Source organism: Magnolia sinica, chromosome 13 (assembly GCF_029962835.1).
Source record: "Magnolia sinica isolate HGM2019 chromosome 13, MsV1, whole genome shotgun sequence".
In the NCBI taxonomy this organism is placed as follows: Eukaryota; Viridiplantae; Streptophyta; class Magnoliopsida; order Magnoliales; family Magnoliaceae; genus Magnolia; species Magnolia sinica.
Genome location: NC_080585.1, coordinates 19871932 through 19898773, shown reverse-complemented (window position 1 = coordinate 19898773; position 26842 = coordinate 19871932). Strand labels below are relative to the sequence as shown.

Genomic DNA, 26842 nt, shown 5'->3' with positions numbered 1-26842 from the left:
CATAAGCCCAAAAATGAGGTAGATTCAAAGCTCAATTGGGCCATACAAAAAATAGTGGAGATCGGTTGCCAATGATTGAAGCATTCATGAGATTCTAGAAGCTTTGGATCAAGCTAATATTTTTATTCTTTCATTTCATCTTTGTGGTAAGGAACTTATAAGCACTTGGGCTTCTTTATTAACAATTTGGATTGCATATATAAATATCACAGTGGAGCCTAGAAATGTTTGCACGGTAGACAATCCCTTTCCACTATTTCCAGTCATGTGGCCCACCTGAGTTTCATATCTGTCTAATTTTTTATCTCATATCTTAACATGATCTTCTAAAATGGATGGATGGAGTGGATTTCCCACAAACATCACGATGGGCCCAACATAGCTTCCGGTGCTAGGAATTTCATGTAAAAGGTTTTTAATTGAAATTTGCATCAACATGATGGGACGTCATGCGGATTGGGTAGTAGAACCTAGCTAGAGACGTATGGTCTTATGTGGCCCATTGTGATGTATATATTTTATCTACGTTGTCCATTCATTTTGAAAGATCATTTTAGGGTATGAGCCCAAAAATGAGGCATATCAAAGGCTCAAGTGGCCACACCATAGAAAGTAGTAAGATTGAAAACCTACCATTGAAAACATCTTGGGGGCCATATAATTTTTTGATGTAACTTATTCTTTCGCCAATGATATTGAATTAAATTATGAATTTAATGGACAAAGTAGATATCATGACACATCCCAAGGTGACCTCACAACCCTTAACATATGACAACCTAGACCCTTAACATACGGCAACTTCGACCTTTAACGCATGACAACCATGACCAAGACTATTAACACATGATAACCTCGTTCCATAGTAAATGACAACCTCGACTCTTAACACATGAAAACCTCAACTCTTAACAAATGATATATATTTGTTGTCTTCTATTGTCTTCTAAGGTAATATATTATAAAATCCAAATTTAATCTCTTTCATTATCTTCCACATGACAATTACGACCATCTATCTCCACCTCAAATTCCTTCCAACAATCATTTCTCCCCATGATAACAACTACAACCATCTCTATCTATCAACAACCAAAAGTGGCTTTACTTCATTTATAAAAAAATGATATTCTACAAAATAATAATAATAATAATAATAATAATAATAATAAAAAATTCAAAATGTCTTCAACCTATTATTAGCTTCAATCTCTAAGAAATATGGTCCTCAGAGTAAAAAAACAACACCTATTTTTAAGGCCGCAAGGAAAAGAAAGATGAATAGTAGGAAAATAACAAGAGGAAGAAGAAGGTCCATATCGGTACTAACCTTCAAACAGGGCAATTTCGTCGTAATGTTTTTTTAAAAAAATATTTGCCACGGGGCTTATAGAATATTTTTTTAAAAGTCTAAACTCTTTTAGCATAAGCACCTAGCTACTTTGGTAAAAATTCCATCTGAAAATTCGAGCATGGTCCAAGGCCTCTTTAAAAGATTTTTGGCTAAAAGCGCGGTGGATATGAAGAAACAGCTGACACGGTTTGGCTGGTGATCCCAAGGCTAGCCGGCCAGCTGGTGTGGGAGCTGTGTGGGTACCACCATGATGCATGTATTTTATCCACTCCTTACATCAGATTTTTCAAATAATTTTAGGGCATGAGCCCAAAAAAGAGGTAGATCCCAATCTCTTGTGGGCCACACCACAGGAAATAGTAGGGATTGAATGCTTACCATTGAAAACTTTTTGGGGGCAACAAAAGTTTTGGATCAATTTGATATTTTCCCTTCATTTAGGTCTGTGCAATCATTTCAACAGTTTAGATAACAAATAAACGTTAAAGTGGGTCTTAGGAAGTTTTTCATGTTGAAAGCTCAATCGACACTGTTTTCCTAAGGTGTTGTTTACCTCAGATTAAGATCTGCCTAATTTTGCTGGCTGGCGTTGGGGTCGCTAGCCAGACCGCGTCCACTCCCATCGGGTCGGTGAGAAAGACAAAATCGTGGTTAGGTGCGGCTCCGGTCTCACACACGTTCCACGATCGATTCAACGCACGAAAGTTCACAACGTTTACGGGCAACGCAAACTTGACGCAGGAAACTTCTATAAGTAGGGTAGGTTTCCCTTTGTCTCTCCTCAAGCAGAGAGAGAGAAAAGACGAGAAGAAGAAGAGAGAGAAGAAGAAAGGGCGAGTTGAGAATACAGACTTCTATTACGAGACACTAGAGACGAGAGAAAGAAATGGCTTCTTCTTCTTCTTCTTTCATGGGATTGATTGTAGTTGTTGTTGTAGCAGCTTTGCTTCAGTGCACTGCGGCGGCGACCTACACGGTCGGTGACACCACCGGATGGACGATCCCCTCAGGAGGTGCTCAATTCTACCCCAATTGGGCAGGCGGCAAGACGTTTGTCGTTGGCGACGTTCTCTGTAAGTAGACTCTTTCTCTCTCTCTCTTAGTTTTATCCATCTTTTTCTTCGTGATTCTCTTTGCCCCTGCGAAGATTGTAGCGAAAGGCACTGTTGTTGTGATGGGTCTTTTCTAAACTTTGGGTCCGTTTGGATCGATGAACCTCAGTAAGAGAATTCATGCATATGGCCCAACTAACCGACTATAAAAATTCATCATAACACTCAGTCCCAATTCATGTCTCTCTTGAAATTACTGGAACAAATCTCACATACATCTGATGTGGAGTTGCTTTCTGTTTGCAGCCTTCAATTTCAACCCTCAAGGTCACGATGTTGCCACGGTGACGAAGGCACAGTACGATGCCTGCACTGCACCGTCCGAGAGTAGTATCATAAGGACGAGCCCGGCAAACATCACTCTCAGCACTGCCGGCAATCACTACTACATCTGCACATTCTCTGGGCACTGTTCGGCCGGACAGAAGCTAACCATCAACGTTGTATCCTCGAGCACTGGCACCCCAACAACCCCAACAACACCCCCCACCGTCTCAGCGGGCGGACCTTCACCACCACCCACATCAGGCGACTCCACACCCCCCAACGCTGCCCCGTCTCTCATCGCCGGCCTTGGCACTGCAGGTGTTGTTGCGGCCGTCTTCTCCGCCTTCTTCCTTTAGATGAGTCATTGCCATGACTGCCTGATTTTTTTGTCTTGTAATTTTCTTTTTTTTTTTTAGTACAGTGGCCCATATGTGGGGGTCTTGGACTCAGTGATTCATTTCTGTTTTACAGTCGCATAAAACATACATGTTTTTTAGCCAGACTAGTTAATAAAATTAGATCATTCTTATGACCTTGTTTAAACAGTCCATTTGTTCAGGGCGTGTTTGGTTGCACCAAATATCATGAAATTCCATTGGTTCCTTTCAACATTAACCGTTCAGATAGAAATGGTGGACCCCTCTCTCTTTAATCCAGCCTTATGTTGTGGTGCTTAGGATCATCATCCTTAGAATGGGATGAATATAAAAATGTGCTACTTGAATAATAGCAGGACCGTCTGGGTTAATTGATAGCCATAATCTGTCAGCGTGCAGTGGAGGCTGAGTTCCAGCGAGGGACTCGGTTTCAGTCATGTTGAGTCAACTGAGTGCACGAACCAAGTTGACGAGTCAAACGCTGAACCGACTCAAACTCTTCACAATGACTCTGCCCGATTTCTGATTGAGTCGAGTTGACTCAGCTGAGCTTAGTTTCTAAAATACCAGCGTGGATACGTATTGGTGTTCCTATTCATGCGCAATAATTTTAGGTTGTTACAACTATTCCAATCTTCAAATATCTTCAACAGTGTGAACCTTACAACAAGCCATTGCAGGTCAGCCACACCTATCGGCATAACCTTGTTTCGGTTGAAAGCCAACTTTGGTCATAAGGACATTGTGGTGATAAGCTGCTTTATTGCATTTATTAGACACGTGAGATGTATATCTCTACCACAATTTATTGGACTTATCTCTTTCGATGTATTCATGACTTTACGGATTTTGATTTTCTTTTATCTTAGAGTGATAAAATAAATTTTCCTTCTCTTTAGTTAAAATCTTATTACCATATGTCATTATATAAGTTAGTAGATTTAGAGCTTGTTTGGTTTTTCATAGTTCAGGTAAGTCATTATAAAGAAGTAATTATTACAATTTTTTCACTTGTTTGGAAATGAGTGAGTAATTTAACTTAAAAAATTGGTCCAAAAATGTTGACTTAAATCCGTGGGCCCCACCATAATGTATATAATATGTTTGTATCGTTCATTTATTTTATTAGAATATTTTGTGGCTTGATCAGAAAAAATTAAGAAGATTTAATATTTATTTGGCCCACATGAAAGAAAACAATGGGCTTAATTTGTTTACCGTTGAAAGTTGATTCTTTTACTGGGCCCACATTGAGGTTTATTCACCATCTAACCCATTCATAAGGTTATATGGACATGGATAAGTGAAAATATAAATATAAGCCTGATCTAAAATTTCTAAGGGCTTCAACAAGTTTTTAATGGTAGGCATTCAATTCTCATAATTTCATGTGGTGTGGCCCACTTGACCTTTGAATTTGCCTAATTTTTGGGCTCATGCCTTAAATTCATTTGGCATAATGAATGGGTGGTGTGGATAAGCCACACACATTATGGTGGGCCCTCATATTTATTTTACAAACTTCTCGATTTAAGTGCTTAAAAAGTAATTGGTCAAGCCAGCATTGTGAAAGATACTGGTGACTATCTTGGTAAACAGTGATTACTCATTTACAACGTAACTACACTTGAGCTAGAAAACCAAACAAGCCCTTAACATAGTCAAGCTGAGCATAAACACTTACAATTGTTCCCACCTTACATCTTATATGCAGACAACACGCCACCACATGAGAATTGCTGTAGGCGGAAGCTACGTGGGGTCCATTGAGATGTATGTGTTCATCCACTCTGCCAGTTAGTTTCCCCGGCCATGTTAGGGATGAATAAATGAATTCAATTAGGCTTGACATGGAGGGCATTCATTAGTCTTGCCCACATGTTATGCAGGCCAACGAGCACTTTCAAACATGTTTTGTGTGGTCATCTTTAAAAGTGACACATGGCTTAATCAAATCTTGCAATGTCTGCGCAGCATTAAACTTAGTATTTTCTGGAAGCAGATTGGCTGGTGTAGGTGTGAGCGTCATGCCAAGAAGAGCGAGGACGCGCTCGAGTTGAGATCAAAATCACATGACCCCATAATAATGTATTTTTTATATCCACACCGTTTACTCATTTGGCAAGATCATTTTGGATCATAAGCCCAAAACCGTGTCATATCAAATTCTCAAGTGGACCACACCACAAATAGAAATGGGACAATGATTCTCACCATTGAAACATTAGTAGGGCCCATCATAATGTTTATTTTCCTTCCAATCTCTTCGTGAGGTTACATAGACCTGGATAAAGAGAAAAAACAAATATTATATTGATCTAAAACTTATGTGACCTCCAAAAGGGCTTCAATGGCATACGTTTAATCTCCCACTGCTTTTTACAGTTTGGTCCACTTGATCTTTGGATCTGTCTTATTTTTTGATTCAAGTCTTACAACAAGCTCCGCATATTGGACAGCCGGTTTGGATATAACACATATCTCACGATGGGACTCATAAAACTTGGTGACATCAACACACCAGCCAAGTTGGCAGTGTGCGGTACATCAGCCAATCCACCACCATATTTCCCAGCCTCATTGAATACTGTTCATAAAGATGAGGCAGATTCAAAATTTAATGGAGCACAACATAATAAACAGTATAAATTGGACATCTACAGTTGAAACCTTTACGGCTTATCAACGGTGTTGATGGCATATAAACGTGCCGGTGGGCCTAGCAAAGTTTCAATGATGGCTTTTCCGTCCTTACTCCGTCTGGTTTAACTAGCGATGGCGTTTTAGACATTTTACCTTGACAAAAAGGGTCTTAAATTGCCTACTCAGTAGCTGCCTCCCCACTGATAGCTACCCACAGTACTCCGTGGGACCTGCTAAGACGTATATGTCTTATCCACACCATCCATTCAGTTTTTCACACAATTTTATGGCATGAACCAAAAAAGGAGGCAGATCAAAATCTTATATGGACCACATCATAGGAAATAATAGTGATTGAACACTCACCATTAAAAACTTCTTAGGTGGCACAAAAGTTTTAGATTAAGCTGATATTTGTTTTTCCTCTCATGCATGTGGATAACAAATAAACATCGTAGTAAGCCTTAAGAAGTTTTTAATGGTGGACATTCAATCACCACTGTTTTCTTGTGGTGTGGTCCAGTCTAGGTTTTTTTTTTTTCGCTCTTATTTTTGAGCTGATACTCTATAATGATATGGAAAAATAAATGGACACTTTGGATAATATATATATATATATATATATATATATATATATCATGCGGGCCCACCGAGCATTGCAGGCAGTCCGCGTCTACGAAGAAGACCTGGCCAAGGAATGGCGACCAGTCAACGCAAGGTGGGCCCCGCTTCCCCAGATCCGAAATTCAAACCTGACCACGGCCTCTTAAAAAAAATGTGTGAAAGCGGCGGCCACAAAGAAACGGCTCCCATTGGACGCGGTTTGACTAGCCACCCCAACGCCAGCCGCCTAGCTGGTCTCCAAGCTCTGTGGGACCCACTATCATGTATGCGTTTTATCCGTACTTTTCATCCATTTTGTAAAATCATTTTAAGTCATGAGACCAAAATTACGGCAGATCTAAATCCCAGGTGACCGACACCACAAGAAAATTGTTGGGGATTGAACACTTACCGTGGGAAATTTTTGAGGGCCACAGAAGTCTCCCCCATTTTTGGACTCAGGTCTTAAAATAAGCTAAAAAATTGATGAACGGTGTGGATAATACACATACATCGTGGTGAGGCCCGCCGAGCTTTGACACAAGCTAGTTGACTGCTGTTAATCACTAGCCAAACCGAGACCGCGACCATTAGGTCGGTAAATGAGAGGCAATCGTGGCTAGGTGCGGCACCGGCCTTTCCTCCTTTCCTTCAAAGACGTGTCTCTAGTACTTCTATAGGGTCACCAGGTGTCGAACATCGGATGCATACACGTTCGACGTTCGATTGAACGCACGAAAGTTCCCAACGTTTACCGGCAAAGCAAATATGACACAGGAAACTTCTATAAGTAGGGAAGGTTTCCCTTTCCCTCCTTAAGCAAAGAGAGAAGAGAAGAGAATAAGAAAGGGGCGAGCTGAGAACACAGTCTTCTACTACTATATATAAAGACAGAGAGAGAGATGGCTTCTTCTTCTTCTTCTTGCATGGGATTGATTGTAGTTGTCGTTGTAGCAGCTTTACTTCAGTGCACTGCTGCGGCGACCTACACGGTTGGTGACACCACCGGATGGACGATCCCCTCAGGAGGTGCTCAATTCTACCCCAATTGGCCGGCGGCAAGACGTTCGTCGTTGGCGACATTCTCTGTAAGTAGACTCTCTCTCTCTCTCCCTCTTAGTTTTATCCATCTTTTTCTTCGTGATTCTCTTTGCCTCTGCGAAGATTGTACGTAGCGAAAGGCACTGTTGTTATGATGGGTCTTTTCTAAAATTTGGATCCGTTTGGATCGATGAACCTCAGTAAGAGAATTCATCGTCATTATTACCTATTCATCATAACATTTAAACATTCTACGCTTTTATCAATCAATACATCAAATGGGTAGTAACGACTCTTGCATATCATACTTGGCCATGGTGGGACCTGCCATTGAACGGTTCCAATCATCCATGCATATGGCCCAACTAACCGACTATAAAAATTCATCATAACAGTCAGTCCGAATTCATGTCTCTCTTGAAATTACTAGCTAGAACAAATCTCACATACATCTGATGTGGGGTTGCTTGCTGTTTGCAGCCTTCAATTTCAGCCCTCAAGGCCACGATGTTGCCACGGTGACGAAGGCACAGTACGATGCCTGCACTGCACCCTCCGAGGGTAATATCATCAGAACGAGCCCAGCAAACATCACTCTCAGCACTGCCGGCAATCACTACTACATCTGCACATTCTCTGGGCACTGTTCGGCCGGACAGAAGCTAACCGTCAACGTTGTCTCCTCGAGCACTGCCACCCCAACAATCCCAGCAACACCCCCCACCGTCTCAGCCGGCGACCCTTCACCACCACCCACATCAGGCGACTCCACACCCCCAAACACTGCCCCGTCTTTTGTCGCCGGCTTTGGCACTGCAGGTGTTGTTGCCGCCATCTTCTCCGCCTTCTTCCTTTAGATGAGTCATTGCCATGACAGGCTGAATTTTTTGTCTTGTATATTTTTATTTTATTTAGTACAGTGGCCCATCTGTGGGGGCCTTGAGTGATTCATTTCTGTTTTACAGTCCCATAAAACATACATGTTTTTAGTCAGATTTGTTAATAAAATTAGATCATTTTTATGACCTTGTTTAAACTGCCCATTTATTCAGGCTGCATTTGGTTGCTCCAAATATCACGAAATTGGGTGCAACCAAACGCGCCCTCACTAAGTATAGAATACACTCCTTAAAATTGATATTTCCACCGCTACTATTGAATTTTGGTATTCCGAGGTTTCTTCCATGGACAAGACTATGGTGATAAACGGTGGTCACTATACACCAGACCTCTAATCCAGCCTTAAGTTGTGGTGCTTAGGATCATCATCCGGTCCTTAGAATAGGATAAATATAAAAAATTTCTACTTGAAAATTAGCAGGACCGTCTTGTTTAGTTGGTAGCCGTACTCTGTCAGCGCGCGGTGGAGGCTGAGTTCAAGCAAGCGACTCGGTTTGAGTCATGTTGAGTCAACTGAGTGCATGAACCAACTCGACGAGTCAAAGGCTGAACTGACTCAAACTCTTTAGAGAGCTTCATGATGACTCGGCTCGATTTCTGGTTGAGTCGACTTGACTCAGCTGAGCTTCAACAAGAGTCATCGAGTTTTAGAACTATGAATTTGTTCCCTAATGGCCTGATTTTTCCACCAATCTATTATGCATTCATATATGTTATGTGTCCTCCGTCTAGGTAATCTAGATTTTGCATTATATTTAGAGCTATTTTCCACTACAAACTCCTTTTTAGCTTAATCCTATTATTGTTTACAAGTGTCCCACTTATGATTAATAAAGGCCACTGGATCGAAGGAAGCACTGTATATATATATGGTCCCAAAATAATCATTTTTTATAGTCAAATACAACATTTTTTTTTTTTTGTCAAATACAACTAATTACGCACGCAGAGTGGACAACAACAATAAAATTGGAACCCCCCCATCCAACGGTCAACCGTGATCTTAGTTGGGCCGACTTGGACCTGTAAATCCACACTGTAATAAGGTATGAAGAACTCACGTTGGATCAGAGCTGTATATTTTAGCTACATAAAAAATAGAAGAAGAACACTATATTTTCATTCAGCACATGTGGCAGGTGTGACCTGTAGACTGTAGACATCAAGTGGGCCTCACTGTTTTTATGTCGTGACCCAAAAACACGGCCGGTCTAGTCATCATGGCAGTGACCAGTTAAAAGATTGACCACTGGAGAACGGCCTGGTGGGTAGACCGCCCCAGTTTTAAATTAGTTCATACCAAGTGGCTTTAACGGACGAGAATCTCTTACAACTGTCTTGCCCACCGTGGCTTGAAATTGCGATTTATACTACTGATACTGAAGAAGAAATTTGAGTTAAGGTCATAGAGGGGGGTGCAATAAGATTTTTCAATTATTTTTGTCTAGTTAAAGTCTTGATTGTCTAACTTAAATAATCATTCAATTTAAAGCAAATTAGGCAATATAACTCTAATGGCTTCTAAGCCAGTTAGAGGTTCCAAATCACAAAGGATATTAAAGATGTAGAATATAACAAATATCTTAGTGTTGTGAGCTTATGTGTGGAATGTGCTTCCTATCAATTCATAGCATTCATTCAATTATGTATGAAAAGTTAAAATATTTAAGCGTATATAAGTATGATTAAACAGATGCGCAAATGACAATTTCAAATACAAGCATTTATAGTGGTTCGGCTACGTGTCTACTCCACTCCTGACATTCACACTCGACCCCAAAGTGCAACAGGTTTTACTATTAATAGTTTTAAACAGGTTCACCAATAATCTTTACAGTCCTAAACTAAGGACATAAATTTATACTCTACACAAGAGCAAAGGTCCTACACTAAGAGCCCACGTTTAGGTCCATCGGCTAAGGTCCCACACTAGGCATATACGTTTAGGCCCACCGGCCAAAGTCCCACACAAGGCACCTCCATTTAGGCCCACCGGCCAAGGTCCCACACAAGACACCTACGTTTATGCCTACAAGCCAAGGTCCCAAATAAGGAATCGAAACGAGTTTATTGATAGCAAACTCTTAGCCTTAATCCTACACAAGGAAAGAGACTAAACTTTGAACTCTTAACTATGACACTTACTTATCAGATAGAGTTCTCTTTTATAGCTCGTCTTGGGATGCTTGATCTTCATGCTCTCGTGCTCGAATCAGCTTCCCGGATGCTCTCCCGATCGCGTAGTTTGGATTTACCTGTTTGGTTTGGCTTCACGATCAAGAACCTTACATCAGATGTACCTATAAAGGTGACCAATGTAATGTGAGTTGGTGAATCTCCTCTCTAGGATAATGAGTGGATTTTCTAAGGGATTTAACCAATGGATGCTCTAGAGTATCAAAAGGCAAAGGGTTTTCCTATTGGTTTAACTTTTGTACTTTAGAGAATGCACGAGTTCATGTTCTTCATTAATAGAAGCTTTGAATGCTCATAAGAATGAAAGATCACAATGAAGAAAACATGAAACTCATATGGATAAGAGTCTAAATGGGCTAGGATAAGCTTGAGATACATTAAAGACTCTATGGTACCTATTTCCACTAATTTTGTAAGTTTCTACAAGCCGCTTTTATAAATAAAAAGTTTAAACAGATAAAAAATGGCTAGTTTACGGTGCTACTGAAGCTAATTTCGATATCATCGAACTTGCTTCAGTGGTACCAAAATATCTTTCGGTAGTACCGAAATAATTTTCCAAGTTGCTAACTGAAAACAGTCCCTTATAGTGGCAGCGTACTTTTTTAATCAGTGACAGTGGGTATCACCGAAATATCCAGTTGGTGACACCAAATTAACGTTGTAATCTTCCTGAACTGTTTTGAGCCCCTTCGGTAACACCGAAGGTATCTTCGGTGGTACCGAAGGTGCTATTCGGTGGCACCTTCATCCTACCGATAGTGGACAGATTTTCATATTTTGCCCAATAAATCATTCACAAACTTGGGACTTGCTAAAGCCAAGACTAAAAGATAAAAACTATGAACTTGGAATTGGCTTTGAGTAGATGACTTAAATAGATTTTTCTATTTGGGTTGGGATCATCTATTTGCAAGGTTAAGATCGTATAAGTAGTCCCTTGTCTTCAATATGGCTTCGATGCTTCTGATCCAGTTGCGTCGCTAGTCTTCATTTGCCAAGAACTCATCTGACTACAAGACACAACTATAAACTTGAAATTGGCTTTGAGTAGATGACCTAAGTAGGTTTTTCTATTTGAGTTGGGATCATCTATTTGCAAGGTTAAGATCGTATAAGCAGTCCTTTGTCTTCAATATGGCTTCGATGCTTCTGATCCAGTTGCGTTGCTAGTCTTTATTTGCCAAGAACTCATCTGACTACAAGACACAACTAGTCACGTGATTGACAAACAAGTGTGCAACGTTGGGTGCACTTACATGACTCACTATTGAAAAACTCGAATTTGTGATGGCTTTTATGATGGATTTGGTCTGTCGTAAAAAGTCTTCGTTTAACGACAACTTAGTCCGTCGATAATGAAAATGTTCATCCCGCCCAACTTTTTTATCGAAATTGTGGTGGTTAAAAGTGGTAGGATTTAGCGACTGACTAATGTCCCTAAAATGAAATTTACGACGAATTTAGTCAGTTGCAAATTAAGATTTTACGACCGATTTTGGTCCCGCCCCTAGCGACATATTTTATTTGCTTTTGCGATAGATCACGATCCATCGTAAATTAACAATTGCCCCTTTTTTCATAACAGATTCTGGTCCGTCGCAAAGCGCATCCCCTAACAATGTGTTTTATTTGCTTTTGCGACGGATAAGGGTTTGTCATAAATTGACATGTGCACCTGTTTTTTATTTTTTAATAGAATATGGTGGGAAATTGTTTATTGTAATCTAAGAAGTGTTTTTAATAGAATTTTAGTGCTTTAAATGTATTTATTTGTATTTAAGATTTTTTGTATCAATTGATTGAATGCAATGTTTTTTGTTTTTTGTTTTTTTGTTTTTTTAATTTTTATATCAATTGAGTGGAAACTATTATTATTATTATTATTATTATTATTATTTGCTTTAAAACTGATATTTAAGTGCTTTGGAATATCACTCAAAAAATGCCACCATACTTCCTATGTATTTTAGGAAATGAAGTTTGAAAAAAATTATGATTAAAAAGAATCGATATTTTGATATATAATTGACATTTTGAAAAAGAAAATTAGAGGTTTAAAAAAATTTATGATTTTGGAAAAAAATCATTGAGAAATTTAAAAATAATAATTAACAATGTTTGAGAAAAATTGAGATTTTGGAGAAAAAAACCGTGATTTAATAAAAATCAAGATTTTGAAGAAAAAAATTGAGTAAATTCCATAACTTTGAAAAAAAAATAGATATCGAAAAAATAATACTTTGAAAAATAAGATTGAAACAATTAAAAAATTTGTGAAAAATTTGACAACTTTGAAGAAAGAAAATATTTTGAAAAAGAAATTGAGATTGTGTTTTGAAAAATAAAAAATTGAAAAGTTCGGAAAAAATATTTTTAAAAAGAAAATGGAGAAGCTCAAAAGAATTGAGATTATGAAGATAAAAAATGAGATTAAAAAATTGAAATTTTGACTAAAAACTGACATTATGAAAATGAAAATTGAGAAGTTCAAAAAAATTATGAATTTGAAAAAAAATTGAAAATGTTCGAGAAAAGTTGACATATTGAAAAAAAAAAAAGTGCTTTAAAAAACACTGAGATTTTGACAATAAAAAAATTATCATTTTGAAAAAGAAAATTGAAAAGTTGAAAATAAAGTTGTGTTTTTGAGAAGTTTGAATAAATTATTAAATTTGACAAAAAAAAAGATTTTGGGAAAATTTGAGATTTCAAAAATAAAAATTCAGAATTTGTATTTTGAAAATAAAATTGAAAAGTTTGATAACAAAAATGAGATTTTGTTAAAAGTTTTGAAAAAAATGGAGATTTTGATATAAAAAAAAAAATTGAGATTTTTGAAAAAAAATTGATATTTATTTGTGAAAAAAATTTAATTTTTTAACTAAATTACTAGGGACATCCACTAATAGAACCTTTAACCGTTTATGCACATAAACATTCACGTGTGAAAAAATGATAACCTGAGTATAATGAAGTGTAATTGCAAGAATAACTTAAAATGATGAGATTGATCAAATTCTATGATTAGGCCATCCTAAGGTTCATCTGAACGGTCAGATATGTTCTGAACATGTTAATTAGGATAGAGAACAAAAATCGGCTCAATATGACCTGAAACAAATTAGATCCATCCAAAACACTCTTTAAATGGGTATGTTCAGTTTGTCTAGATGTAGACTGATTTTGGACAAGCTGATTAGTCTAGATTAAAGAGTAAATACAACTTCAAATGTTTAGATTACAATTCTAATTTGGGCGAGTAACTAGTCAAATTGAAGCTCTTGATTAGTGAAATAGAGTGAATGGATCAAATTTCTAAATTGGGCCAAATATTTAGGTCAAATTTGTGCCACAACTTATTGACCTCATGAAAACTTTCTTAACGTCACTGAGTTCTATGAGCCCCACCATGATGTACATGTTGTATCAACATCGTTCATCCATTTGGAGAGATCATTTTATGTGGTGGGGTCCACTTGAGCTTTGGATCTGTCTCATTCTTTGGCTCATGCCCTAATTAAAATGATTTGTCCAAATGGATGGATGGTGTGGATACAACACAAACATCATGGTGGGTTCCACAGAACTTGTACACATCACTTCAATAGGAAATCCGCATCTCCACTCATTGTTATAAAAACCCACTGATTTAGTAGTGTTTATGTGCAATCCAACTTCAATAGATAAAACTTTATTTGATCATCCCTCATTTATAAGAGCTTAATTGGAACATGATAGAATTGGCTAAAAGATGTTTAAAGCTTCTATAAACCAAACTACCCAAAACAACAGACTCTCGATCAAAGGTCAATTGATATCAATCGTTTGAAGGTCAAGCTCGGTCGATCGATGACATTAAAAAATGCCTAGCAAATTTTCTGTTAAAAATCTATTTTGCTTGATTGATCGATCAAATATGCCAATTTCTACCCCTTTTTTTACCATCACAAACGTGTTTATTAAAAAAGGGCATTCAGACTTTAAACGTTGGGATAGATTTTTGGTACCATTACAGTTTACCCAATCTTAATCTCCTAAGGCTCAAAACCTATGAGATTCAAGTCATCTTCCTTGAGATTACCACTCTAATGATGATTTCAACTTCTATTATGAAGATGCACTTGATATCCATCATTTTCTAAAGAATAGAATCAATCTCATAGATAAATCTTTAGTCTATTGACCTCTAAAACACCCATTTAGGTGTTCCATTGAAAAATAAATATCCCTTTAGTTGTAGGAGATTCACCCTCTCTCATCACCTTTTACCTTAGTCACCTCATAAGTGCATTGCATGCAAGGTGTGTAATCGTGGAGTTGAACCATCCGCATCAACAATCATGATAGCAATTGAGAAGCTGATTGAAGCACAAGGGAGCATCGATCAAGCAACTCAAGCAAATTGCTACAACAGGGCTAAATCCGACAAGTAAGGTTGTCATTTATTAGAGTTCATTTCTTACCCTTTCCCTATGTAGGATTGAGTATAAAGTTTGTGATCCAAACTTGAATAAATTTTTACATAGGAAAGGTTCTTATGTAAGACCGAATTTACCGGATACATGTGCATACGTGTTAGTCTTTGTGGGAGCCTCCGGTGGGAGTAAACATAGGTCATTAGATTAAGACCACTAGTGGTTGTAAGTTAGCCGATAGAAAACCAACTTAGTCTCCACGGGAGCCAATAAGACTAGTGAAAATGTGTTCCTCTAACACGAGAGAGTACGTGTAAGTTCTTATGTAGGATTTTCACCAACACGGTATGTTCATGGTCTACTAGCATCGATGTGTACATGTAGATTAGTGGCGAGCCCAGTAGAAATTATTGTAAAGGTTAAAGGTGAACCTGATTTAAAACCTCCAAGATAGTGAAAATTAGTACACTCGAGGAGAGTACGTTCACCGGGAGTGGAGTAGCCGAGTAACTGAACCACTATATATTTGTATACATTTTTATTTATGCTTGTGAGCTTAATTTGTTAAATCATATGAATGCTTAATTAGATATACGTTAGGTGTTAAATTATTTGTACATCTCACACACACGATCATCTCTAACCCATATAGACTAGTTGCTCAATTTGGTGCATCATTTGTAGTCTATACAATTGAACCAACTTATCTTGGTAGCCTAAGTGTTATTTGTCTTATTGATTTGAATTGGTGAATTAGTTAATTAGTCAAAAAAATTAAGTGGGTCCTATTCACCCTCCCTCTCTGTGGAACTTACACATAATTCTAAGCTCTATTAAGCTTTCGCGTGCCGTGGTAGATAATCCATGCAATTCAGCATGCCCTCTTTTTCTATTATATGTGATTTATTTCTCTCATCGTATAAAGCTTATATATTTAGCCTCTCACAGGCTCCAGAATCACACTTGCGAGAGGATTCTTGAATGCTAGTTTAACTAGGGGGGATATTGTGTCAAACAGTTTCACGTGGGAGAGAATTTCCAACGTTGAGTTTGTGTGATTCGTTTGGTTCTTCACAGCATGCTGATCACGGCTAGATTATTGTTGATTGAACATTGATCGTGTGGACTTCTCAATGGTAGTTTCTTTTAGATCGAATCACGGGCCTCATATAAACCTTGAATTTGAGTTACTTGACGAGGAAGATGACCGTTGTTTAATGATGGAATCAAACCCGACAGATATTTCTCCATGCCAATTCTTCTAAATGATCCAAATGGGTCCTAGGATACTCAGGGACATGAAAAATCAAAGGTTTACGTGAGTTTGGCTGGTGGTTCTAGCAATTGAAGCTCTCGATCGCCACATGCGACCGTCAAACACAACAGAAACCTCTAGCAATGGTTTGCGTTCTCAACAATGCATTGTGGATGTTTATCCACCATGTGATGATGCTCGTGCTTAGATTTTTGAATAGCTAAGATTAAGTGATCTCATAAAGTTTTTCACACTCGAAAACTTTTCTCTATTGCAAGAACCCCGACAAAAATGGAAGAGATTCAGCTCGGTGCTGGTCAAACGGTTGTCATCTTGCTAATGAATGGATATGATCTATTAAAAATAGATCTCTAGATCGTAGGCATATTTGGTTTTTGAATGAGAGGAAACTAAGAAGGAATACCAGTTCCACCGTTAGAAAAGTTTTCTCGTGTTTCTGGTTTGGCGCGCATGCACATGTGTTGTACATCTGACATTGATCTGCATATGTGATCCCTTCGAGATTAATTTATAGGTCGATTATGGGTTAAGGGATGCACTGGACAATCCATCATGTGGCTTAGATTATCAAGAGATTATTCTGACCATTTGTTCTTGACTGAATGGTTGTAAGGGATTGTCATTAATGGTCAGATCGTAGTTAAGATGACAATTGAAGGTTTCATGAGGTCCCTTAAGGGCATTCAATTGCATATGTATGGTTAGTCTTCAGATTAATGGTTGGACTGTGATCTATTGGGTGAAGACGTACAATACAAGGTACACGTACAATCACTGAATTTTCTTTGGTTTTAGAAACTAGAAGTTCCGTAGAATTCTTCTTGTAATATTTGAGATCTCTGAAAATGGTCACAATCATGCTCTGGTGTGAAAAGTACACTATTCAATTTGTTGGAGATCGTTTGTGGGTCATATTAATGGTTTTTGTCTAATTTTTAAATGGGTCATCTTGGAGATCGGATGAGAATTCTAATGGACAATTAATCTTGTGAATTGAACTCTGAGAATGAAGGTGAACTGGGTTAAATGAGCATTGGTTAAATTTTCTTTGTAATAGAACTCCTACAAGTAGGTTATCTAAAGAGTATCGCAAGGTAGTATATGTACACCATAGAAAACTTTAGTTGATCAATGGTGTATTGGTAACCATTAGATTTGGACTTTGACGGTGTATAAAATTCTTTTGTCATTAGGGTTAGGATGGAGGGTTTAGATTGAAAATGGTCAAATTTAAATGGTTTAGATGAATCCTTTCTCTCATAATGATCTGATGGTCCAAATTAAGATCAAACCGTTGGATAACTTAATATTTGTTAGTAGAGAGTCTTTTCAATGGTTGGATTGGTGTAAGATCAAGTGGATTATGAATTATAAACTCGAATTGTATATGAGTGTGTACATGTTTATGTACACATGAGCAAGGTTCTTAGATCGCGATCTCAATGGTAGGTTGAGCCTACACATAGGTGGCAAGCAAGATCAAAGGATCAAAATCTCGAATGGATATATGTATGAACGGATGTGATGATCTCGTAGTTGGTTTACTATGATCACGTTGTCCAAAAGCAAGAGAATAATTAGATAGCTTAATCAATTAATCAATAGTTATTCCTATGATTGGTTTGATGAACGTTCTAGTACACGAAGGTATATGAGGGCTTCATGTTATCATAAGGTATACATGTGTATAAGTGTGTGTGTATGTACATTTATCTATACATGTCAGGCCTGTATCTTAGTCTGTACCATTCCGTAGACTCTCATGATCCTCCTCGTTGAATTCCGGTGACCTGCAACTTACAGTTGACATTTGCGCGTGACCCTAAGTCGCATCCTATATATCTGAGTCGACTTGACCCAATACTTATACCATCGCGACTGCGCCGTCGCCACGGTTCCAACGCCGCGTCTTACGCACCAATGCGATACCCAGGCCAGGAGTTATGGGCCCGCATTTATTTCGAGAAAATGCCGCGCGTTGAAAATCCTGAGAAGAAAATCTCTATAATCTATCAAATCAATTCCATCAATCAATTAAGTACAACACCCATCCCTCTCTCACCCAAAAGTCAACACAACCATACCTCTAAAGTCAAGTACACCCATCATCACACCCATCACACCCATCCCTCTCTCCTTACATCCTCTCTCTCTCTCTCTCTCTCTCTCTCTCTCTCTCATTCTCCACTCATTTTTTCAAGCAACCAAAGAAAGGAGAGACTATCCAAGCTCTTCAAAGAGAGAGAGCCAAGTGTGTGGCCCACTCCCTACCCTATATCTCTTAATCTAACCCTTTAATCTTCATCTCCCACCATCAAAGAGAAAGCTAAGAAGCTTAACTTGTCATGTATCCAAGAAGAAGAGTAAACGGTGGGTGATTTTAGGATACCTACCATTGATTTTTATTTGAGGGTCCACATGTAATGGGACCCACTTGATGTATGTTTTGTAATGCATAGAAGGGAGGGCCCATAGTGCCCGAGTCCCTCCATCGCACGCCGTCTCTCTCTCTCTCTTGTGATGGAATGTGGCCCACCTGATCTAAACCGTCTATGTGTTGGGCCCCACCTCGCTGCTTGTCCATTTGGACAGGCGTGGATGAAGTAAAAACACAAATCTTAGCTTTGATACAAGCTGCTGGTGAGCCACACATGTGGACCCACCTAATTCATGTATTTTATCCATGCCGTCCAGGGCTTAGACGTTACCAGCAATGTGAATCTACTATATATATATATATAATATCATATATGGTGGGCCCCACGTGGGACCCACCTGATGAGATATTGGATTAGTTGGGTATCTTACACCAACTCTATAGGTACTGTATTAATGTGTGGGGACCACACGTGTCGGGCCTACCACGTTGTATGAGTTTCATCCCCACCGTCCAGCTGCTGGATGGTGGTAACCCACACATAATGTATGTATCCCAGCATCTACACCGTCCATACCGTGGACGGTGGGGATCGGTTTGGCTGGTATGCGTTACATGTATTGACGACAACAAGTTATGGGGGTCTGATCATGGGGTATGAGTTATATCCTCACTGTCCACCCACCGTCCAGATAGGCTGGACGGTGAGGTCACCATGCTGCAAGTGTTGTATTCATATCGCCCATCCATTTTCAGGAGTTGGGGCCTATATTGATATATGTATTCTGTAGCTACATCGTCTGTCCGTTTTCAGGATGTGGGACGTGTGGACCCCACTGCAATGTATGTTTTATCCACACCATGGCTAGACAGTGGGACCCACCATTGATGTATATGTTCTAAATCTAGACCATCCATTTGCTAGTGGGCCAGCAACGGTCAGGTGATGTGGTATGTGTTATATCCAAGCCGTCCATCCCTGTGGCCCACGTGATATATGGGCTTTATCTACACCGTCCGTGTAGTGGACCCCATCATGATATAAGTGTTTTATCTCTCACTGTCCAGCTTGTTGGATGGTGGAGTTACACCGTGATGTGTGCTGGATGCACACCGTCCATCTGTGGAGCCCCACACGTGATCTATATGCTTCACCCACACCATCCACACATGGACGTGGGGCCTACACACGATGCATGTATTTTATAGCCACATCGTCTAGTGGTCTAGACGGTGAAGACCGTCGTGATGTATGTGTTTTATATCCACGCCATTCGTCCATTTGCTGGACAGGTGGGGCCCACCTTGATGTATGTATTCTGTATCAGCATCGTCCAGCGCCCCTGGACGGTGGAGCCTGCCGTGATATATATGTTTTATCCATTCATCCATTTATGTGGCCCGCCGTGATGTATGTATTATATATCTATGTCGTTCATGTGATGAGGCCCATTACGATGTATGAGGCCCTTGTGTGAGGCCCAATATAATGTATGTGTGGCCCTTGTGCGAGGCCCAATGTGATATATTTGTGGCCCATGGGATGTGGCCCATTATGATGTATGAGAGGCCCATATGGCGAGGCCCATTGTGATGTATTTAAGGCCCATGAGATGTGGCCCATTGTGATGTATTTATGGCCCATGTATGAGCCCCATTGTGATGTATATGCGGCCCGGATATGAGGCCCTTTGTGATGTATATATGGCTCGTATGATGCGGCCCATTGTGATGTGTATTAGGCCCATGCGATGCTGCTCATGCGATGCATATCACTCCTATGTGATGTGGCCCATTGTAATGTATATGAGGCCCATGTGATGTGGCCCATTGTGATTTGTGAGGCCGATATGATGAGGCCCAGTGTGATGTATGCGAGGCCCATGTGATGAGGCCCATTGTGATGTATGAGACCCTTGCGTAAGGCCCATCGTGATTATATAAGGTCCATTATGATTGTATGAGGCCCATTGAGATTGTATGTGGTCCCTTATGTTGTGTATGAGGCCCTTGTGTGAGGCCATGAGCCCATTATATGTTGGCTCTACGTGGGCCACTCCTTGGGAGTGATGTTGGTTGAATGTCCACATTGATGGGCAACGATAGTTAAATGTCCACATTGTGACCTTCCCTTAGGCCTCATTAGGCTTATTCTTAATATGAGTAGGTTGTCTAGGCCCATCCTTGATATGAGGAGAGTACATAATCATCAAATAACATGCTTAGTATAGCTTCACGATCTATGCCTATGCGCATCATATGTATGCTTGATATGAGGAGTGATTGATCATAGCACATGCCATTGGGCGTATTATTATGGGACTCCCTGAGAGACGGAGTTCTCCCACAAGATCGCATGACACGTGCAGGTTTGACGCATGACTGGATGGTATGACTCATGCATCTCGCATTTGTATGATATGACTATTTCATGCACTAGCGACATCAGGGCCATGGCCTCCACAAGCATGTCGTGGATGGGCATATGGACACCAAAAATATTTGGTTCTAGCATACAGGCATTATAGATGTCCCTGGGTGAAAATCCCTAAACCCCCGAGGCCAGGGGACGCTCCAATGTCTAGACCGAGTGGATATACATAAGTACATGAGAGTGGTATACTAATAAGCCGCGTTTTCCACTGTTTCATGGTCGGTAGGAAAGGGGTGTGACCTTACCTGCCTGAGTGAGAGCGCAATATTGTAATGACCCGAAAAATTTTGTGCCAAGACCCGAGTACTACCTCTATTTTCCTTAGAAACTATTTGTGGGGTAATTAGTGCTAGACTCGATTGCTTGTGAAATTTGCATCAATCACTTTAAATTTGATCTGCAGGACTCAAAACCTGTAGAATAGTTAGCGCTATGTTACTCTGAAATCTGGGATTTATCGCTAAATCCAGTTGCTCTTGAAAATTTTTAGAAGCTTTGGATCAGACCTGGACCGCGCGGCGAAAGTCCGATAGCGATGATCTTACACATTTATGGTCACCATGTTGGACTTGACCATCACCTCAAAAATCAAGTCTAGATGATGTTCTGGGTCAATTTGATTGAGTCCGGAGTGAAGAGTGTGAGAACGGTGAGAAATTAAATGTGATTTTATGAAATCTGAGTCGTGTCGCTTGCGCGATGATTTTAAGCAATCTGACCGTTGGATTCTGACCCAATTTCACCCTCGGATCAGGGAATGTGGCCCAGGCATGTCTCTATGCTTGTGGACCTGATCGAGTTTCGGTGACCGTTGAGTTGAGTGTGGTCCGCCACGGTTGATCTGTAAAGCCGATCGGTACGAAAACTCAGCCTGACCTAGATCCATAGTTAGTGAGCTTAAGTCCGACTGCATGTGGAAAAGGGACCACTAGAAGTGTTCCGTTGGATCGAGAGAGGCCTGATTTGGTTATAACCTAAGTATACCTTGGCCCTGGGGCTATTTTCATCAATGTTATGCTTATATATAGACCTTAAAACCCTCACTCTCTTTTCCATACGAATTTCCTAACCCTAGCTAAGAAAGAGAGAGGAAAAGAGAGCGAAAGCGAGAGAGAAGATGGTGAATCATCTTAGATTCTTTCCCATTATTCTTCATCCTTAAACCATCACTTTTGAATCGTTATTCCGGCGATTCTAAGTTCTTCCTTGGGTAAGTTAACCTAACCCTAATCTGTTTAGAGCTTAGAATAGTTTATGTGTTGTTGTATCTCATTTCTATTCTTACTTTAGGTTATCTTGTCGCCGTTGACGAAGACATATCGTCTGAATCAATTCGGTGTTCTTTTTTTGGTTTAAGGTGCGAACTTTAATCATATGGGTTATGGTTTTCAGGGCTTTCAATGTCAGTTAATGGTTTATTCTTGTTGTGGGTGCAATTTCACATGTCAAATGTTATGTTTATATTGTATTCCTGATATATATATATGCCTTGTGTAGAGATTTGTGTATTCCTTGAAAGTATCGTATTCGTATAAAATATAAACATGTTCTTGCCATGATTATTTGTCGTGTACTTATGCTATTTGTATGTGTGACAACTCCTTGACAAAAGGAATTGTCTAAATGCGTGTATTTCAACATGCGTCATGTATGTTGAACTTTGTAGTCTAAGTGTTTGTAGAAATGTCTGAATGATCTAAAGTGTAATATATTATCCTAATTGCGGGCGTTGAGAAGCGATTCTCAACTCTCATATTGGTGTGTATGATTTCCTATATGCAAGTCACATTCTTTGTTGTTTAGTTTCAAGTATTACTTATGTATAAATCCATGCTAAGTTGATATTCTTCAAATGCTCACATACTACATGATTTGAATTATTGTTCCATTACTGTTCTAAATTCTATATGAATATCTGTTGTAGTGGAATATGTTTGGGACTATGAATAGTCCAGGAAATCGGTAATCGACTTTGAGTTCGTGGCTGAGGTTCCTTTCATCACAAAGGACGTGATTTGACAAACCCGAGTTGTATTAGAGTTGTCGGCAGTGGTTTGGCCACACGGAGTGTTTGCGCACTGTATATCATTCAACCCAATGTGCGCTCGTGCTAGTCGAGTTCGTCAAGTAACTCAATTGTCCGATGTATGTTTACCATGTATGGACGCTATTGTTTGAATCTAGGGTACCAAACTTACCGATGAAATTCCGTTAACTGTTGTACCTTGATCCGCTAAGACTCGTGAGCCGGACATGGTGGTATGGGACACCGTGGTCGAGCTGTCGGCCTACGCTGGGGTGACGAGCCTCCCCATAGTGACCAGTGAGCAACCAAACTCGTGAGCCGATTATGGTGGTATGGGACACTATATTCGTATTGTCAGCCTACATTGATTGGTGGCGAGCCCTTTGTAGTGACCTCGAGCATACCTGGATACCGCATTGAGGTGAGGTGACGAGCCTTATTGTAGTAACGAAGGTATTATAGGCGTGTATTGATTGGTGACGAGCCCTTTACAACGACCTAAAGCTATATGATCGTATGAGATTGTCTAGGACTGACGACCCTAGAATGGATTACTGTGTGGAAGTTGATATGAGGAAGGTACCTTAGCTTCCCAATCCTGCTGCATGAAAAGGACTAATAACAACTTGGTAATCATATTCATGCACCGCATTGCATGTGCCTGGAAGAGGTGGAGCACTTGAGGTGATGTTATGCGTAATGTAAGATGAAGACGCTGAGGGTGTATAAGCGAGGGCATGCATCATTCTACATACATCCTTACACTAACAAGAGTACTTAGGACATGTTTAATTGTTCTGCTTTATCATTACTTCTTGATTGAACTGATAACATGTTAACTTTTACTTTATTGTTCCACTGAGTTGATCACTCACTCCCACGTTCTGGAGCGGTGCTTAATCACCAACCAGACTCTGTCTTAGTTGCAGATGTTGATGCGACCTCTGAGGCAGAGCAAGAGTTCGAGGATGATGAGCCTGCATTTTCTTTTATCCAGTTTTCAGGCGGGTTCTAGTGAGCCATGTCCTGATGTGCAAGGATTATGAATTTTGTTTTGGGAATAAATAATGTCTTTTAATACTTGTATTATTTTGATAGCAACACTTGTAATATGACCTGGTATGTATACGGACTTCAGGGATTTACACATGTATACTTATGTTTCTTTAAGTCTTCCACTTGCGTCTTTCACTTATCCCTGAATTATGTTTGCAGTTTTGCTTAATCTATCCCATGTTTTGTGTACTCATACAGACAACGTACATCCATCATTAAATATGTTGCATAAGTGATGTTTTGAAACTCGGAAGCTGAGTCATGCTCGACCCCCGAATTTCAGGGCGTTACAAGTTGGTATCAGAGCATGAAGTGGATTAAATCGGACCTGGGTTATGGTCACACACCGCACGCTGTCGCCACCTTAGTGTATTTGGGTGCGAGTTTATCGTAGAAATTGTGTTTGTGTCTCATTGCTTCTATCGGCGAAGGTTTACTGAAAACGATCGCCGAGATCGAGTCTGTGTGCACTCCTGATCACACACAGTGACCAAAAATCTCTTCTAGACCGTCCTTTGACGAGTTTAGATGGTTTATCTTCCCATCTCAACCCTTCAATTGTCAGTAAACCTCTGTTTGTATCAGATTTTAACCCGAGTGGCCCAATAAGTGTCGAATCAAGTAAAGGGGCTGATCGGGACATTTTCAAGGGGACCCAGGGGGGACCCACCTCATTTTCAAGCTTAGGGGCCAGGGGGACCTTGTCCAAATGGCGAGTCATCGCCGGATGGTCCAGAGACCAGCGATGACCTCGCCGGTTCGGCAAGCCCTGCCGCCCAGCGGGCCAGGTCGAGCGGGCCGGCTCGGGTCGACGACTTTGGGGCCTAACGTGGCCCACTCCTCCATGGTTGCTCAGTTAAATCATCTCCTAAACCCTATTTCCTTCACAAAACACCCTCCTTATCTCTCCTTTTCTTCAAGTTTCTCTCAAAACTCCACCAAATCTCTCCCCAATCTCCTTCTTCTTCCATTTTTCGTGCACACCCACCAATCCATCTCAAAACCTCACCCCCATTGCTGATTTCACTCTCTTTTCTTCTCATTTGAGCTCCCAAATCTTTCTCTGGGATCTCAAGTGTGTGGAAGCTTCACCATCCTTCCTATTTCTCCCTTTCTCTCATTTTCCATGGCCTTGTTTGAGTTTATCAGGGCCATATTTTTCACCTCAACCCTTCTTTCTTTGATGGAGAAGAAGAGAGCGCCCGTGGATGAAGCCGGGCCTAGCCGCCCAACCCGTGCACGGAGGCCAAGAGGTGACGCCGCGAGCACGACCGCCACCCGTGAGTTTCAGACCAAGCGGGACCTTGATCCTCAAGCTCTCATTGGAAGAACCTTGTTGGCGAAGCTATCTCATGGAGTCTCTGAAGGCCGTAGGGTCCTTTTTGAGGCTCATGTTGATCCGCGACTATTTGACAAGTTTCTGTTGTTGGAGCGCCTGGAAGGGGCTGGTTGGTGTCCCTTGTTTGAGGGCGAGTATCACGCTAATGCAAGTACTATTTGATCTTTTTATGCCAGCATTCGTGATCCTTTGCTGGAGCCTGTGCAGTTCAAGATTCCTTATGGAAGCGGTCGGGAGGCCACAGTCAATGTCGCTTTGATATCCCGACTCTTGAATGTGCCGCTTGGTGAGGTGCATGCCAGTGAGAAGAATTTGAGCAGTATGCGTGAGAGGGATCGTCGCACCCGGCTCCTATGTGGTCGTCTGGTCGAATGGCAGCCTAATAGAAGCCTTCTAGCTACCAACATGACGGACGACTTCCGCTTACTTCACCACATGTGTATGTTCAATGTATATCCAAGGTGGAGTAATCGCAGAGAGTGTACACGCCTGATGGTAAATTTTCTGTATCAGGTGGGGCAAAGAGAGAAGTTATGTGTGCCGACGTACATCTTACGTCAGATTATCCTTATCGCTCGTTCGAATAGGAGGACCGAATCGCTCCTATTTGGCCGACTCATTTGTAAGCTTGCACATGAGTTTGGCTATAGGCTTGGGGCAGAAAAGCCGGTACCTGTTTACTACATTAATAAGACGACCCTAAATCAGATGGAAATTGGGCCTCGTCGTCGATAAGCCTCGAAAAGTGAGGATGAGATAGAGAGCGATGAGGAAGAAAGTTATGTCGAGGGTGGAGCTGAGATTGAAGAAGAAATAGAGCAGGACGAGGAAGAAGTTGAGGCACATGATACGAGTGAGAGTTATTCTCCTGTGGCACCAGAGCAGAGCATAGATCAGGCTGCCAGAGATGCCCGTATCGCTCGGCTTGAGGAAGGTCAGGCTATTCTACGCCAGGATATCATGGATCTTCGAAGCCTTGTGAAGCATAAGTTTAAGAAGGTGACTCGAACTCTGAAGTCTATCCTGTGTTGTTTGCAGGATAAGGGTGCCCCGCCTCTATCTCCTGATTCCAACGAGTAGCTGCAGTTGTAGTTGTCCTTTGCTTTATTTTGTTGTTTGCCGTTGTTGGCATAGTTGTTGGTAGTTGTTTGTTGTTTGAAGCTTTAGATGTTGTAATTCACATGCTTTCTCTATCGCAATTCATGTAATGCTGCACTTCTTGTATTGCGACAATTTTGTTAAATGAAATGCATGTTGTTTATTGTTGAAGTGTGCTGTGAATGGTGTGTGGGTGGATTATGTAGATATTGAATCTTACAGGTTACATCCTCTGTTGAATGTAGGGTATGCCTCCTAAGGGTTCGAAGACTTCAGCCCATCTCTCTTTGGTCGAGTCGCTTGTTGGGGTTTCTCCCCTAAGCGA

General features: G+C 40.4%; 1 protein-coding gene and 1 long non-coding RNA gene across 7 annotated transcripts in view; one reads left to right on the top strand and one right to left on the bottom strand.

Moving 5' to 3' along the window:
• Window positions 1-26842, top strand: part of LOC131223117 (cucumber peeling cupredoxin-like) — a 55824-nt gene that overhangs the window by 17065 nt on the left and 11917 nt on the right. For 2 of the 6 annotated variants that reach the window (XM_058218427.1, XM_058218428.1), the window contains exons 2-3: window positions 2230-2427; window positions 2713-3263. In XM_058218427.1, coding sequence (XP_058074410.1) covers window positions 2241-2427; window positions 2713-3089 — 564 coding nt within the window. In that variant the 5' untranslated portion in view covers window positions 2230-2240 and the 3' untranslated portion in view covers window positions 3090-3263. Of the gene's footprint in view, window positions 1-2015; window positions 2428-2712; window positions 3264-7222; window positions 7445-7877; window positions 8420-26842 lie in introns of those variants that run through there. The other 4 variants (XM_058218429.1, XM_058218431.1, XM_058218430.1 and 1 more) reach the window with 4 other exon arrangements.
• On the bottom strand, window positions 2437-7746 carry LOC131223123 (uncharacterized). Its single transcript, XR_009160298.1, has 2 exons — window positions 7594-7746; window positions 2437-2570 (listed from the first exon to the last, which is right to left on the bottom strand). It is a non-coding gene; the product is annotated as an uncharacterized LOC131223123 (long non-coding RNA).